Source organism: Lemur catta, chromosome 21 (genome assembly GCF_020740605.2).
Source record: "Lemur catta isolate mLemCat1 chromosome 21, mLemCat1.pri, whole genome shotgun sequence".
NCBI lineage: Eukaryota > Metazoa > Chordata > Mammalia > Primates > Lemuridae > Lemur > Lemur catta.
In genome coordinates, this window is record NC_059148.1 from 29,124,685 (window position 1) to 29,141,525 (window position 16,841).

General features: G+C 44.3%; 1 protein-coding gene across 1 annotated transcript in view; it reads left to right on the forward strand.

Annotated features, from left to right (window-relative positions):
• The first annotated feature begins 2,079 nt into the window (after positions 1–2,079).
• TMEM132B (transmembrane protein 132B) overlaps positions 2,080–16,841 on the forward strand; it is a 163,099-nt gene continuing 148,337 nt past the window's right edge. The window contains exons 1-2 of the mRNA XM_045534725.1: positions 2,080–2,376; positions 2,782–2,848. Of these exons, the coding sequence (XP_045390681.1) occupies positions 2,080–2,376; positions 2,782–2,848 (364 nt within the window). The remainder of the gene's footprint in view (positions 2,377–2,781; positions 2,849–16,841) is intronic.

Below are 16,841 nucleotides of genomic sequence, written 5' to 3' on the forward strand. Positions count from 1 at the left end.
TATTTCATGCATGGAAAAGCATATAAATATATTTTTCTATGCATAAACATATATATATATACTGTATATGTTATACTATATATAGTTTGGTTTGCCCTCAGTGATAGTATTAATAGCAAATCATGGATACCGTTCTATACCTTGTTTTTTCCACTTTACACACAATATGTCTCAGAGAGCTTTCTTTAACATAAAAAGCTACATTTTTTCAAGTGCTGTCATTTCACATTCCATCGTGTGGCTGGCCATAACTTATGTAGCTTCTCCTCGACTGATGAACACTGGCTTGGTTTCAGTCTTTTGCCACTACAAAAATGAGAGAAAAGCACAACATCCCAGATGACAAAAGCCTTTTGAGTTCTCATTAAAACATGAGCATTTTGATGCACCGTGAGTAGAATTCTCAAACCAGGGAGGGGCAGGAGGACCTTCCAAGCACTGTGCAGTGGAAATAGGAACAGTTTTCCAGCACAGACCACCTTGTTTTGGGTCTAACTGTTTGGAAGAAGTGACAACATTGGAGAAATGATTAGGAATTAATCTGTTTTTCAATATGTTTATTCACTAGGCATTCAAAGAATTATTATTTGAATGCATAGATTGTGGCATTTGAAAGTTATTGATCAGAGATTTGACATTTTTGCAAAGAATTCCAGAAACAGGGGGCTTCCATTTTCTGATCTGAAACTGGTTCACTTTTACGATGTTAAGAAGGTGTTCACCGCTTGTATTCTTTCCCCTTGTGGGTGTATTTTTTAGGGAAACTTCTGGGCTTTTTTGTTGTTGTTGTTGTTGTTGTTTGTTTGTTTCTAGCTGAAAAGTTTTCAGTTGAAACCCTCTCACTGTCTTCTGGTGGAAGTTTCTCTTCTTCCTGCATGGGTCATAGGACTCCATGGAACACTATGGATTCTTCTTTCATGTGCCTCATGGGAGGAGTTGTGGGTATAAGAGGATTCCTCATATAGGAGGTAGCGGCTTGACCTTGCAGCTCAGACTCTCTCTCTCTCTCTCTCTCTCTGTGCTCCTGGGCTGCTCTCCATGGTGCTGATGGCCCCGCAGCTCTCAGCTCCCCACTTAGCGTAGTAACATCCAGCCTCCACCCTCCACCAGCTCCTGTTCTCAGTCCTCACACTGCTCTGTTCATGGGAGGAGGGGAGGTCTCTCCAGGGAGCTTCTGCTCATCCAGAGAGTCTCTGTCTCCCTTCGTGGCCTGAATTAGGTCATGTGCCCATTTATGACCAAATCTCCAAGGTTTTCCTCAAAAAGAAAGAAGAGAAATAGATATTGTGGAGGCAACTCATCACCTAGTAATAATAAGTAAAAGACCCCCCAGAGTTCAGCACTTGGCCTGGCCCCATCCCTTTGAACTCAGAAGATGTGTGATCTGTGTCTTGCTTTTGAGAGGAAGAATTTCTCCTTCCCTGAGTGACTGGTCTGAGGCTGAACAACCTGTATGTCAGTATTCCAGTATGTTGAAAAGGCTACCCGCCCTCCTCGCTGACCTGCGTTCAATAAAGGTGGTATGAACTCAAGATGGAGCACACTCTGATGTTCCGTTGTCCTAGCAACCTGGGTGGTAAACACTGGCTTCATGCCATTTGATGGGGACATCGCAGGGGCAAGCATTAGGAATTGGGGATTTGAATAAAGCTGAAGATTTGGTGTCCTGGTTTCAGCTCCAGACCGTGTGGGAGATGCTCAGTGTGATGTCCTGGAAGGACACTACTTCTGTCTCCACCAAGGGATGCTGAAAGTGGACGGGCAGGTGTGAAGGAGAGTGTTTGGGAATGACTCAGAGGGAGGGTCCTCTGTGTCCCACTCCGATTCACCCTTTGCAGCCGTACTTTGTAAGAGAGCTGGCTGTTCTGGACGCTTCCTTTCCTCATGTCAAGGTTGTTGCCAAATGCCAAGGCTGCTTCTTGGGCCTGGCTTCTCTGCCCTTTCATAAAACGACCTGATTTTCACCTGGTTTTCATCTGTCATTTCACTGGAATGACAGATACAGGCAAAAATCAGTTCTCCGTTCTGTGATTTCTCAGGGTGAAAGGAGTGGATAGCGGGAAGGGGAGGGAAGACTGGATGCAGAGGTACCTGCTAGCGGGGTCAGCCGTCCTGCGATCCAGCAGCGTGTGGCCCGCGCATGTCTGTTGGAGAAACCAGATGTGTCTCCAGGTCACCGCGTGCGTGGGGCGAGGGCGCTTCCGCGCCTTCCGGGCGGCGTCTCGGTCCTTGCAGAGTGCGGAGCCCACGTGGCGCTGGTGGCAGCCTGGGGTCTCTCTGCCCCAGGCTGGTGGTGGGGGCGGTGACTCCCTTTCTCCCGTGAGCCCTGAACCCATCGGAGCCCGGGTTGCTGCTACTCACAAGCAGTCTGGTCATGTGAGTCATTGCTGTTGGTTCACTGGTTTTCTGAAAGCGGCGCTGGGCCTCGGTGCGGGGGGGCCCCCAGTCGCCCCAATCTCGCTTTCATCTCTGAAGTCCGGACGAGCCACCTGCTTCCCGCAGTGTGGGGGCCTCGGCCGCTGGGTGGCAGTGTCGCCGCGCGTGGCCCGGCTTCTGTGCGGGCGGGGGCAGGGACTGGACGGGCGGGCGGGGTTAGGGTTAGGGGTTAGGGTTAGGGGTGGCGCCGCGTTGGACCCCTGCCTTCCCACCCCCGCCTCCCCCGCAGCGCTGTCCCCTGCGCTGGCGTCATCCCCAGCTGACTCTGCCTGAGGAGCAATCAGCCCTGAATTCCATGTGGGGAAAAGGGGACTGAGAGCATTTTGGGTTTTTCCCCTCCCCCAGAATCCTCCAAAGCTGTTGTTGAGAAGCGATTTTACCTGTGATGGGGGTTCCTGGCTTAGCCCCTGGGGTCAGTGAGATAGTGGAGGTTCTGTTTCTTTCCTTGAGTTCTTTATGGATTTTAGTCTACAGGTTTTGAGGTCCTATTATCAGCTAAAAGCAATAATTGAGCCCTTTTTTTTTTTTTGCTTTGGGGTAAAATCTGGCACCAGCTCACACTTGGGGCTTATACAGGAAGGAGGTGTCAGAGTCGGACCAAACAGGGAAATGAGCAGAAGCTACAGATTCCAGGAGCCGAGAGAGAATAGTGGGAAAAGCCTGGTGGAGCCCAATCTTGGCTCCACCCCTTACTTGCTGTGTGACCTTAGGCAAGTTTCTCGACATCTCTGTGCCTTCATTTTTGAAGCCACAGGGCATCCCCAGAGTCGCCATACATAGGGAAAATGGGAAATTTGTAATGAATATTTTGTAAGTAAAGGTACATTTAGCTACAATTTTCCATTTTCTCTATGTATGGTGACTTTGGGGACATCCTGTATATAATGGGTATAATATTACAAACTTATAGAACAATTGTATAATAGTATTAATAATATAACAACATGAGAATAATATCCTGTCACAGGATTGTGTAAAGAATAAATGTATAAAGAGCTAATACATGTTAATACATTTAGAGCATGTCAATACATGCATCAGAACATGTTTATACATGTTAATACGTTAGAACAGTGACTGGCACTTAGCAGGTGTGTGACAAATTCCCAGTTATTACTATGAATATTATTACTGCCACCATTTTATTTTTTGGATACCCCCGATAAACTTGTGATAATTCCCAGCCAGTGTTGATCCCTTCTTTCTCTGCGATCTGGCAACACTCATATCAGGCAAGTTGACAATAAAGATTTTACTTTCTTTTATTATTCATCAGTTTTTTTCCAAGGACATTTGTGTTCTCTTCCCAGTTAGGAGCAAGCTCTGCACAACACGCCAGGCCCCTGCATGCCTCTTTTCTTCCCAGGCCTCTCCTTCCTGCATCACTGGAACCTTTATGGGATTTGTCTGAGAAATTAATTCAGACAGAAAGTAGATTCAAGGTTTTTTGTTTTGTTTTGTTTTGTTTTGTGGTAGGTGAAAGGGGTTTCCAAGCCATTGGACAGTCAACAGGATTGTAGAAGGGATGTTGAAGGCATTTGAGGTCATGCTGTTTAAATGCTTAACCCCTTAACCCTTAAAAAACAGACTTATAGATTCCCTCAAGGGTATTCTCTAGCAAACAGCCACAGAGACTGGACACCGTTTGTTTTCCCGTCCTCAGTTACTCCATGTGTTGGAAAATAGTGTGTTGCATTCAAAGAAAATAAGAAAAAGAACAAAACATTTTCCATGAGTTATTTTGGATTCGTCAAACTAGCCTGGGTTAATGGTGTTTTATTATTTATAAGGCGTGTTACTTTCCTGTGGCCATTGCAACAAATTACCACAAAGTTGGTGCCTTAGAACAGCACACATTTATTGTCACGATTTCTGGAGGCCAGTAGCCCCAAATCAAGATGCTGGTGAGGTGTTTCCTTCTGAAACCTCCACGGCAGAGTCTGCTCCAGGGCTCTCTTCCAGCTTCTGGTGTTGCCAGTGATCCTTGGTGCTCCTTGGTTTGTGGACGCATCACTCCAATCTCTGCCACCGTCTTCGTGTGGCCTTCTCCTGTGTCCCTGCGCCTCAAGCCTCCCTGTCCTTTCTCACATAAGGACACCCATCATTGGATTTAGGATGATTTCTTCTCAAAATCGTTAATTATATTGGCAAAGGCCCTATTTCCAAATAAGGTCACATTTATAGGTTACCGCGGGTTAGAATTTGAAAACATCTTTTTAGGGGACACAATTCAACCCGCTACATAAGGCAGGTGAAATTAATTACATCCATGGAGAATAGACAACTAAGTCTGGAGCTGTGACTCAACTTGGATCCTGGGATTGTGTCTCCATCTCCCAGCTCTGCTGTCCTCAGTGTGGGGCTCATTCTCAGAGAGCAGGCAGGAGGCCAGGCAAGGGCTATGTGAGTGAGAGGGCTGGAGTGGGGCGACAGGGAATGGTGGGGACTGTGGCAAGCTGTAGATGCAGGTGCTAGCTAGGCAGAGCAGTAACTATGCTGCCCAAGCTGCTTGTTGCTGGGTGGAAATGCACGCCTAGTCTAGTGAAATCTTACTGCATTTTAACGAAAACCTAGAAAAATGGATTTTTGTGTGACTAGTTCAATTTTTAGAAGACCACTGAGTAGGTAAAATAAAATATGTCTATGACCCAGATAGAGTCCCTGGAGCCTGCTTTCTTAACCTTTGGCCTAAGTGTTTGGAGAAAGCTGGGGATTGTGGCATGATTATATTTTCTGGTGGGTTAACTCATGTGTCCTCATGCCTGGCTACATAATTTGTGGTGCTCAGGGCAAAATGCAAATGCAGCCCCCTGTTCAAAAATCAGGGAAAAAAGAGCCATTAAAAGTACTAAAATATAAATATACAGCCTTTTCCCTTCTGGGGTCTTTTTTTCAGCTTGTCATGGTTTTATTTGCTATTTAATGCCATTCTACAAAAGAAAAATTAAAATCTTAAATCATGAGTATGAATTTTACCATTTATATTTTTACTGTGCAAAACCAGTTTTGAAGGCAAATATAAGAGCAATGAGCTCATATGCACAATCTTGAAAGTCACACAATCTGTATTTCGTAGCTCGCGCATGCCTGTGTATTTCATTGTTACCAGAACAGTGAAAACACCACATAGAACTGTTTTTATTTTATTTCTTGATACTCACACATCCCACCGGCACCCTCTGCCTTCAGCTTCCTGGTGAATAAGGACGGACTGACCGGAACAGGAGCTCTGGGTTGTCCCATCTGTGCCATCCCTTGTGTGTCATCCTTTTCAGCATTAAGTAGTTGCCTAATACAGGAAGGAACAGGGGCAACAAAGAATAGGATAGTGTTCCTTGGTTGGTTGTGTTTTGTACAGCATCTTTGCCCTTTTTTCTGCAATTGAATCAAGTTGTGTTTTGAACGGAAAGCAGGGCTTCCCCAAGTTGTCAGTGCTGCTGCTCACTCATCACAGGTGCAAGATGCTCAGGTACAGGTAAGCACCTGATCAGTCTTCCTGATCTCCACGTTGTGGGTCCCCTGGAACTCGGCTTATGGCGGCATCGTGAGTGCTCTATGCAAACAGGGCTGCAAGGAACAGCAGACAGCATATCGCAATTTCTCCTCTTCTCCTGTGCACGCTCCATCGTCCCATGAGATTGCACCTACAAAGCACAAGTTCAGAGATCCCACTCTTAGGAATTCCAGAGGTGAAGAACGTGACCGCAGAGCATTAAACCAATAATGGTTCCCTCTGAGCACGGGGCCCTGTGGGGCCGCACAGTTTGCATGCCATGAAGCTGGCCCTGTTTATCCTTCTGTTTCCTCACTTCCTGCTGAGATCAGTTTTGAAGACTCAGCATCCTAAAGTAAACATATTAGTCTTTTGGTGGATGTTGGTTTATTTTGGGCCTTGGGTTTGGAGTCTCCCACTTGTGTTTTCAACGCAGTGTGTCAACTTGCAAAGGTAACACGTTTCTGCAGGGCGACTGCTGAAGTGTCTGGTTTGCGACGCCAGCCATATTCCTGATCTTTATTTTTCTACACCAGTGGTGTTGAGAGTAGTACTGGCAGTAAGAAATCAGTCTAGACTTGGTGTAAGTTGTTTCCTTTGAGAAACAGATTTTTGTGTGACCTTCCTAGAACTTCCTTGTTCTTCTTGTCAAAATGGTACCATGATGATGCTTTGGGGGACGCCCCCCGTATTTCGGCAAAAGTGAACTCTATCTCCAGGCTCCTGGGAGGGGAATGTGACCCTGGCTGGGCCAGAGCAGCCATTCCCCTGGTCGTAGTGATTGGTTCAGGGATGGGCACATGACCCATCAGAGACAACGAGATGCGCTGAGGTTTTGTTCCCTGCAACGTTGAGAAATAGACTCTTCCCAGTTCTTATTGGATTTGAAGGAAGGAAAAGGTGGGGCTTGGTAATGCTGACCTCACCGTAATATGGAGAATAAAGTCAGCTTCATGGAAGATAGAGCAAGGTGATGGGTGAAAATGCATCTTTAAAATAAACGACTTTAAAATTTATTTTCAGTAAGAATCACTCTTTTTGATATATAGCTCTATGAATTTTTGACAAATGCATAGAGTTGTGTAAACATCAGCAGCATCAGGACACAGACCAGCTCCATCATCCCACCTCCTGTGCCTTTGGTTTGAATTTTTGTAGCCATATTATCCCCAGATGCTAATCTTTGGCAATCATTGATCTGCTCTCATCCCTCTAATTTTGATTTTTCTAGAATGTTACATAAATGTAGTTGTACAGTATGTAGCCTTTGAGGTTGCCTTCTTTTGCTCAGCATAATATATTGAAGACGTATCCACATTGTCGTGTGTGCCCAGTGTTTACTCTTCCTTGTTGCTGAGCAGAACTCCACTCTGCAGATGGGCCACCGTTGACCCATTCCCTCACCGAAACACACTTGTAAAAATGCAGTGATGACGGTGTTTAGACGAAGCCGGCCTGTCCCTGGACTTCCTAGCTATGACTGCCCTTAAATTCTAATTTTGTTTAGACTTGCACGGTTTGGGTTTCCTGTGAAAAGAAAGAGCAGTTTTTGATTTCAGTCATGGCCACGTGGAGGAAAGGCCAGTCCGAGCTGGGGAGAAGTTGAGCTGGAGTAAACAGGCTTCCCCCACGACAGTCCTGTGAGTGCAGCTGCACAAGAACGAGCCACACTGCTGGGTTACCTCGCGGTGTATCCCTGATGGGCGGAAGCAGGCGACACCCCATTTGACACAGAGGGAAATTGAATCTCAGGGGGATGAAGTGACTTGTCTTGGTACATAAACTGAGCCGATGGCAGACCTGGGGCTGCAGCCCAGGTGTCTCTCTGCCTCGTGGAAGCTTCCACTGCCTCCCATTCAGACAGCGGCGGAGCTGTCAGGATTACTTAGTGAATTTTCCTCTCTTATTTAAACAATCTCCAAGGTGTCCAATTTAGAATAAATATAAATGGAAATTAGAACAAGGTCATCAAAATTTCCTACTGTTTAACAGCTGACGGCACCTATAGGAGGTCAAAATTACTGTCACTAAGCGATCTCTCTAATCCATTTACTAATGCTCTCTCTACATCTGGTGCTCCGTGGAAATCTCTCATGTTGGCTTAACAGCTCTTCGCTTTTGTTTCTCTGAGTGTCTTTATCTCCTCCTTGCTAACAAAAGCACAGTTTACATTAAGAAAGTGCTATGCAATTTGTTTCAACTTTTTAGTAGGGGCAGAACTACCACTCTCCAAATTGTAAGCCTATACGATGTTGTATGAGTTGGTTATCATGAGTTGCTGGGATAAATAAACTCCCCGCAGTGGCTTAACACAGTAAAAGACTGTTTCTTGCCCACATCCAATGTGGGTGTCCGTGTTTGGCAGGCAACGTTCCTCCACGTGGAGATTCCGGGGCCCGAGCTCCTTCCAGCTTACGGCTCTGTCATGCCCTAGGGTCTCAGCGTCTTCTCACTGGTGGAAGGTAAAAGCTATCAATTTTGGCTTCAAAGTGATATGTGACACTTCTGCTCACATTTCATTGGCAAGAACTAGTCAAGTGGCCACAGGTGGATACAGGAGAGGGTGGAAGAATCCCTAGCCCAGCAGCTGTATGCAGTATGATGGGTGGGGCGGTTTTGTTTTCCCTCTTGGCAGGTGGCTGTCTCACCCACACACTTGATGCCTGTTGTCCAGATTAAGGGCACTCTGCCCCCACAACCCATGCTCAAATTTCGTGTATTCTGTCCCATGCTGTCCTCCCCTGCTTGGCTAGGTTTGGGTTCATGCAGGCAAAGCCCTACTCATCCTCCAACTCACGCATGCATGTGGCAGAAATAAAATGGTCTGGGCTAACTAGTCTCAGTAGTGTCCCATTCCTTTGTATCCTTTATCTCTGTCCCCAAAGCCAGCCATGTCTGGCCATTTCTGCTTTTAGTTCTTCTCATGATTACTTCTATAGCTGTTTACCTACCTTGACTTTTTGAGTTCATCAACTTAGACAGCAGTGCTCTCTCTATAAAAAATGAGGATTTAGCTGATTTATGCAACTTCTTTCCTTTTTTTTTTTTTATCATGTAGGATCATATTCGGCTGCAAGTAACAGAAACTCTGGCCTCAGTGGCTTAGGCGAGTAGGACTTTATTTTATTTAGTCTCTTATCTCATGTTGAGGCTGGCTCCTTTGTCTTCCTCTGTCTTCCTGAATCGCATGCTCTGTGTGTGACTTTGGTCCCCATGGTTGCATGGTGGCTACTCTGTCTCCATCCCTCTCGGATGAGCACCAACACCCACACTTGGATTCTGACATTTCTCTGGAGCGTTAATTCAATGTCCTTAGAGAAGAGTTGTTTTTTTGAAGAGTTCCTGGGGATAAATACCAAGATTTTTATCTTTCGTTCAGGCTTGGGCATTGGGAGGAGGTGCACCTGGGGTGGATGTCCCATCTACAGAATTTAGTTACTCCCCCTGCTAGCAGCCCCATTTCTCACTCCTGCCCTCACTGTTTGTGCCAACATGGAGTCAAGAGCCCGTCTGGGGTCCCAATGGGCACAGTATCCCCTAGACCTTCTGCAGCACATGCAGAATGTTCTAGCTCAAGGTTTCCTCTGCCGTCTTGCCCATTGACACCCTTTTATCCACTTATTATCTTTCATATACTTGTTGAAATACTTTATTTGCAGATGCCCCTCCTCCATTTCTCTGGGTAATAGTTTTTTTCTTTTTTGTACTTTTATGCTTTTGTTCAGCTGGGTTTCTGTGGAGATGTCAGTGAGTGAATGTGCTCAGTCTGCCACTTGAAATCAAATTCTATATCTTTCTTTTAAAAGGAAGAATGTCAATATTTCTCTTAGATTGAATAAGCAGCACATGTTCATTCTAGAAAATTTGAAAATACATAGAAAAATATAGCAGGAAGTTAAAAGGCATCCACAGTCCCAACATGTGGATTCTCACCTCCAGGTAAGAGTCCGTTTGGGTGTTGGCACGGCAACTTAACCAAATGATTCTGAAGGTAACTTGGAAGACAGGAAACAGGAAAGTCTCGCTAATGGAATTTTGAGAAAGAATAACAATCTCTGTGTTAGTTTGCTAGGGCTGCCATAAGAAAGTATCACTTACTGGATGACTTAACAACAGAAATTTATTTTCTTACATACTGGATGGTAGAAGTCCAAGATTAAGGTGTCAGCAGCTTTGGTTTTTTTCTGAGGTCTCTCTTCTTGGCTTGTAGATGGCTGTCTTCTCCCTGTGTCTTCACATGGTCTTTTCTCTGTGTGTCTGTGTCCTAATTTCCTCTTCTTATGAGGACACCAGTCATATTGAATTGGAGTCCACCCTAATGACCTCATTGAAAGACCCTATCCCCAAATACAGCCATATTCTTTAGAGCTTCAATATATGAATTTGGGGGGAGAGACCATTCAGTCCATAACACTCTTATGTAATTAACTATATTGTAAATCTACATTAACTTCGGCTATAATGTACTGGCATGAGTATAGTCACAGAGCAACGGAGCTAAATAAATAGCTAACAAGTAGACTCTGGCATCTATCAAGGACTGAAACATCATCAGACAGAGAGCATTAGAAATCAGTGAGAGAGGGATAAGCTATACAAACATGGCATGGAGAAAGTGGCTAGCTATTTGGGGAAGCAATCTCTGAGATCAAGGCTGAGGCACGTATCATGAATGAATGAAAAGAGGGGGTGTGAGTGGGTGTCAGTGAATTGGAGAACAGTGGAGAATGTGTGTGCACCCTGACACAAAGTATTCAAATTTAATTAAAATAAACCCAAACTGTGAAGTCTAGTAAGATCCTTCTGCTGGCTGAATTCAGTGCATGCTAGTTTTTTAAACTTCTATCAGATTCTCACTTCCCATAATACACCAATAGAAGTTTCAGATGGATTGAAGAATTGAATACGAAGGTGTGGAGACACACAGCCATGTATAGACACCATCCACAGAAACCTAGGCAAGAGTGTAGGTGAGGGTGTGTTTGATCTTTGGATATTGGGGAGGACTTTCTCAGCATAAAAGCAGTGTTAGAAATCATAAAAGAAAAGATCAATACTCTTGGTTGTGTTTTAAATCCTGTGCATTTGCCTTTGATTATCTATGTAGAATATTTGTACTCTCAGAATATAATCTCAAGTGTTCTGCCTCTTAACTCTTCCTAAGATGTTGGCTGGTGTGGGAAGAAAGCATAGTCATAGGGAGAGCACAGAAGGTGGGAGTTTTTGGAATCATTTTCTGGATTTTATTTTTCTACCGAGCTAGTCCATCCCAAAGCAGTCAGCTGTCTTGGCTCACACTGCTTTGCCCTCTGCAGAATTGCTTTCACTTCATCATCCTTTGTTGTTCTAGCCCCGCCTTGCATGGAGGACCACGACGGAAGCATCCTAATAGATTCACGACGTGCTGTGGGAATGCCGTGTGCCACCCAGGGGCCAGTTGGGGGCTTTCACCACGGGAATTTCTCTTAGCACCAGGAAAAGCTTTGCTTCTTGCTTTCGTCTTAGGGACAGTTTTCAACTAATGACCTAATCTTGTGCTTTTAGTGCTGAGCAATTCAGAGCCACACTTGTAGTTCTCTTTAGTCATTCTTAAGCTCTTACAAGGTAGATCTTGCTATCTGAGCTTTCCTCTGGCAGCAGAGCATAGTGGCTAACAGTCTGGATCTTGCCTGGAGCTAGACTTCCTGGGTCAGCTTCCACCTCTGACTCTTACTGGCTGTGTGATCTTAGGCAAGTCACTTAACCTCTCTGTGCCTAAGTTTCCTCCTCTATGAGTGAGGATAATAACCAAATACTCATAAGGAAAAGATTGTCAAGATTAAAAGTGTTAATACCTATAAAATGCTTAGAATAATGTTTGGTCTATAATAAGGATTATGCAGATGACGACTATAATGATGATAATCATTTTAATACCTATAAAATGCTCAGAATAGTACTGGGTAAATAAGCATTATATAAATGATAATGATGATTCTATTCTCATTTTCCCTTTGCTTTTAGTTTTCTATATCTTTTTCATCACTGTAACTTACAAAGGCATCTCTAATCCTCTATGGACTTGGGGGTACATGATCCAAGACTTCCCTAAAGAGTGGCTCTTCTTGCCTTGACTATTTTATGAATACACACAAAGCACCAACTATGTACTTAGCAGTGTCCTTAAACTTTTAGAGTGGTGATTCTTTCTACTGCTGTTCATTTGAATCATCTAGGGAACACAGAGAAATCTTGGGCTCCCACTGAGACCATTTGAATATACTCTGAGGGAGTGGGTCTAAGTATAAGACATATGTTCATGAAGCCAGGGTTGAGAATCCTTGTCTTTGAGAATACAGAGGTAGTTGATGATAGGGCACTTTGTCTAAAAAGAACTTACTTTTGTGGGGAGATAAATTAGGGCTCTATCTCCTCTGGATTCCACATTCATATTTTTAGCTGTCTCCCTATATATCTTCCCTTTACCTTAACTCAAATACATTCAAACTAAATTCCTTATCTTCCTCCTGAGAACTGATGTTATTCCTGTGTTCTCTATTTTGTTGATAGTTCTACAGACTGTAGTACCTAGGAGTTTTCCACTGGTATCTAGCACTATTTCGCAGCCTCTGATAGAGACAAGCCACTCTGGATTCCTGGCTTCTTCTCTAAGAACTCTCACTTTTAGGTTTTACCTCATATACCTCCCTAGGGTCTTCATGCTTTCCTTTGGACCAGGGAGGAATTATGGAGCATCCTGGGATTCTGGGACTATGACTTTTTCCTTCCTGCGACTTCCTTAGTGCAAAGCAGTATAGAGTGATGGTTAGCAGTGCACACCATGGAGCCAGTTGGCCAGGATTCCTGTTCTGCCACCATTATTTGCTAGGTGTGTGCTTAACCCCTCTTGCCTCAGTTTCTTCCTCTGTTAAATGGGATGTGCCATTATTAAGTTACTCATTCATAGTTCCAAACTTGCCCTTCCAGCTGGTCCTTCTTAGGCTCTGCCAATAGGGGGAGATAGAGGAGAATGCAAAGCTGGAGCTGAGAGGAGTCACCTGTGCCTTTTCATTTGCTCTGTGTATGATTCCTGTCTGCTCCCTGCCTGTGTCCTGTCTACTTCCTTTCTGCTCCCTGCCTGCTTCCTGTCTACTTCCTGTCTGCTTCCTGTCTGCCCCTGCCTACTTCCTGTTTACTCTCTCCTGGCCCCTGTCTACTTCCTGCAGCTCCCTGTCTGCTTCCTGTTTGCTCTCCATCTGCTTCCTGTCTCCTTCATATCTGCTTCCTGTTCCTATGAACCCCAAATTGGCCACACAGGGCTGCCCAGCTAGAGAGTTGAGAAGAATCTTGGGACAAAGGCAAACATCACTCCTCCTGCCCAGCTGGCACTGGTGGCCTCCTCTCTCCCGTCTGTGTGGTCTCTCCTTCCTTTTCAGCCGGCAATATGTTTTATTTAGCTGTGAAAGGGAGAAACTCACCTGACTTTTTCCATCTTGCTTTTATACTGGTGGCTTTTGAATTCAACCTTCAAGTATCTGCTACCTTTCTTTTTTGGTTCTGTAGTGAATGACTCGTGTTTCAGAGTGTGGAAGGAAGGCTCTCTTCCCCAGGGTACAATGAAGGGATATGGTGGGGGCAGGAATGGAAATGACTGAATGGATAAACTGAATGGAAATTTACAGTGTCATCCCACATAGCTAGTTATTAGTGGATAAATGACCACCTGCAATCAGCCACCTTAAAAAAGCATTTGGTCTAAATTATTGCATTGGCTACTTCCTCATGAGGCTCTGGGATATGTTAGGAAGTTTATAAACTTTCACATTTCACATTTATCACTACCTTAAAGGCACGGATCACTGGCTGTTTTGCTAGGAGCTGGGTTGAGATGCCCTGGGTCAACGGTACCTATTTTCCTACTCTCCCTGGGGGTCCAGGCTGGTAACAGGTACCTGGGAAGGGAGACATAGTCAACTTGTGACCACAGAGCAATGAAAACCTCACTGGGTATACAGCAATTGTGTCCATGAACCTGGCCTTGTGAGCATGAAGCATTCAGATGACCTCCATATGGTTAACCTGTTGGCCCCACGTAGAACTGCCAGGCCAGGCAGGCAAAAAAGTAGAAAGAGTTTGGAACTGGACAGAGCTGGTTTGAGTCCTAACTTTGACCATGTTCAAATTGCTTAATTCCTCAATGCCTCAATTTTCATCATTTTTCAAAAGGGACTAAGACTACTCATCTTACAACTGTTGTGATAATCAACTGCCATAGCAGGTACATATACCTAGCCGTGTTAGCCTGTAAATGGCATGTTTCTTCTTTAAGTGATAGTTTCTCCTTCCACTTGAAGATTTCAGCTTCTTGCTTTACAAACCTAGCTGCCGGCTTAGTGACCACAGTGATGTGATATTTGAGGAGGAAATGAATGGAGTGATAGTGTGGTGGGCAAATGGTATGTTAATAAAAATGGTATCTGTTAACAACCCTGGGAAGAAGCCAAAGAGAAACTTAGAAAGAACACAGAGAGATTTCTTCTCTCAAGCATTAAGCCAAGGCAGTCTTAACTGATAGACAGCAAACATCTATGTAATTTCTCCTGCCAGGTACTGGAGATTTAGCAGTAAATGTGATGTCAGAGTCTCTGCTCTCAGTGGTGCTTGAATTTTAGTAGAGAGAAAGGATGGTAAATAAGTAAACAAGTAAAAATACAAAGGCTAATTTCAGATGGTGATAGGAATGTAACAGGAGGCAGTGATTAGTGATTGGATATATTAATCAGGCTCTAGCCAGCAAAACAGAAATCCCTCTAGGTGTTTTATCAGAGAGAATTTAATAAAGGGAATTAGTTTCTCAGTGATGGAACATCTGAGAAAGCAAATTGGGCGTGGTAAAGTAATCTAGAAATTAATAACAGCAGGAAGCTGTTACTGTCTTTTGGGTTGGAGGGAAAAAGGGAAGAGGTTGCGTTATTAGAACTTAGAAGCTGGAACTGGAACTACTGCTCCATCTTGGGGTTCAAGGCTACAGGTCCCAGTGGTCCTCACCAAGGCCCATGTCTAGGAATATTTTTGGGGTGCCAAGCACAGCAGTGACATCCACACACTCACTTTGGGTTACCAGTCCCTGCCAGGATTCCCAGTGCCTTGTGAGTTGCTTCACTCTAGGAAAATATCCCTCCCTCCTGCCTGAAGCTCTCTCTGGGGATTCCTTGGAGACATCTGCCATTGGTATTTGGAGTCAGAGCATCCTTTAGCCACAGAGCTTCTGTCTCATGCACCTTGTGCTCTCTCTGAACCTGAGCGTGATTCTCTTCTTGGTTCCTAGGGAGGGCAGCGATGAGGGGTCCTTTTCAGCCAGGCCTCACTGAGCCTTCCTCATTTCGTGCTCTCAGGGCCCACCTCCTTCCAACTGGTGGTGACAAGCTCCCTAGTAGATAGGCAGAGGGACTGAATAGGGCCTCATTTCACATTCAGAATGCGGGCCACGTGGCCTACCTGCCAATGGGAAAAACAAAGGTGCCACTATGTGACGTTTTGTGATTAAAGGCAGGGGCATCTGCTTCTGAGGCCATGGTGCATTTCTCATGACACAGTCCCATGGCTTCATAAAATGCTCTTGAATTCGGAGATCGTATTTTGTTGCAATCCGGTTGGAGGACAAAATGAGGCCCTGGCAGCCGATGTTTATGGCTTTCCCTATAAGCTTTCAGACAAAATTTGTATTGCATTTAGCTTGAGTTATGGTAGGACAGGACTGTAAACCTCGGACTGCTGTTTCAGATAAAATGGAGGCTTTGGCTACAATAAGGAAGAGAAGACATAGCTTTAAATTTCTTGTAAATCAATTTTTGAGCGGTGTAAAGTACCTACATAAAAGATAAAAGAATAAACCAATCCACAATGAAAACAGAGCATATGAGTTTGCATTTGTTTTAATTTCCTTTCCCACATCTGTAAATAAATCAGGATTTAAACCTTGCATTGGACTTCTCCTAAGTTTATGAGAATGTAAAATCTGAACCTCTGACTTCCAAATCTGGTGGGCCGTGTGCCCCGCTCAGCCTGGCGGAAGGATATTGGCATGCTGGTGCTCCCTACTGACTGTGCTCCTGTTGCCATCCATTCATGAGCAAATTCACCTGAAATTTAACTCTCTGGTTTGGAGAGGGGGAAATAAACCACCACCACCACCACAAAAAAAAAAAAAAAACTAATTTAAATTTCATCTGGAATTGTGCTTCTGCATTGCTTGTCATTGTCAAAACACAAATTGCCCCTTGGTGGCGTCAGCTGCTAAAACTTTCTTTTAGATGAGGCTAATTCTTCAAAATCATTTCTCCCTCTTCTGTCTTTTGATCCAAATCCTGCCTAACCTATATGGATACATTTTGGAGGCCTAGATGATAAAAGGGAATATTGCATCTGTGTGTAAACAGATTTGAGATAATTTTTAAAAAGTGCTGAGTTCTTTTTCAGTTAACATGTATTTTCTTATGACCCTATGGGTTTGTTGAAATCATGGTTTTGATGGCAGTTTAATATCACACATACTGCGTGGTTTTAATCACTTATGTAATAATTTCCCTAGTGACAGGTTTTTGGGTTGCTTCCAGGGTGTTGCCGTTATAAATCATGGTTGTGATGAACATACTTGCACATTAATCTCCTTCTTGTTCTCTTGATACTTTCCTTAGAACAAATTCCTTGGTGAATTCCTGGGGTGGATATATTTAAGGGTCTTAATGCTCAGTTTCCTAATTGCTTTCTGAGTGTTAGCTGTGTTCTCTGCACAGTTTGCCAGTTCCTTGGGGGGCAGAAACCATGTCTGTCTTGTCCCTGTGCTATGCTTACATGCCACAGTACTGGAAACGTGATAAGTGAATAATAAATATATTTAGAGAAATAATTGGAGGGATGAATAGGTAATTAT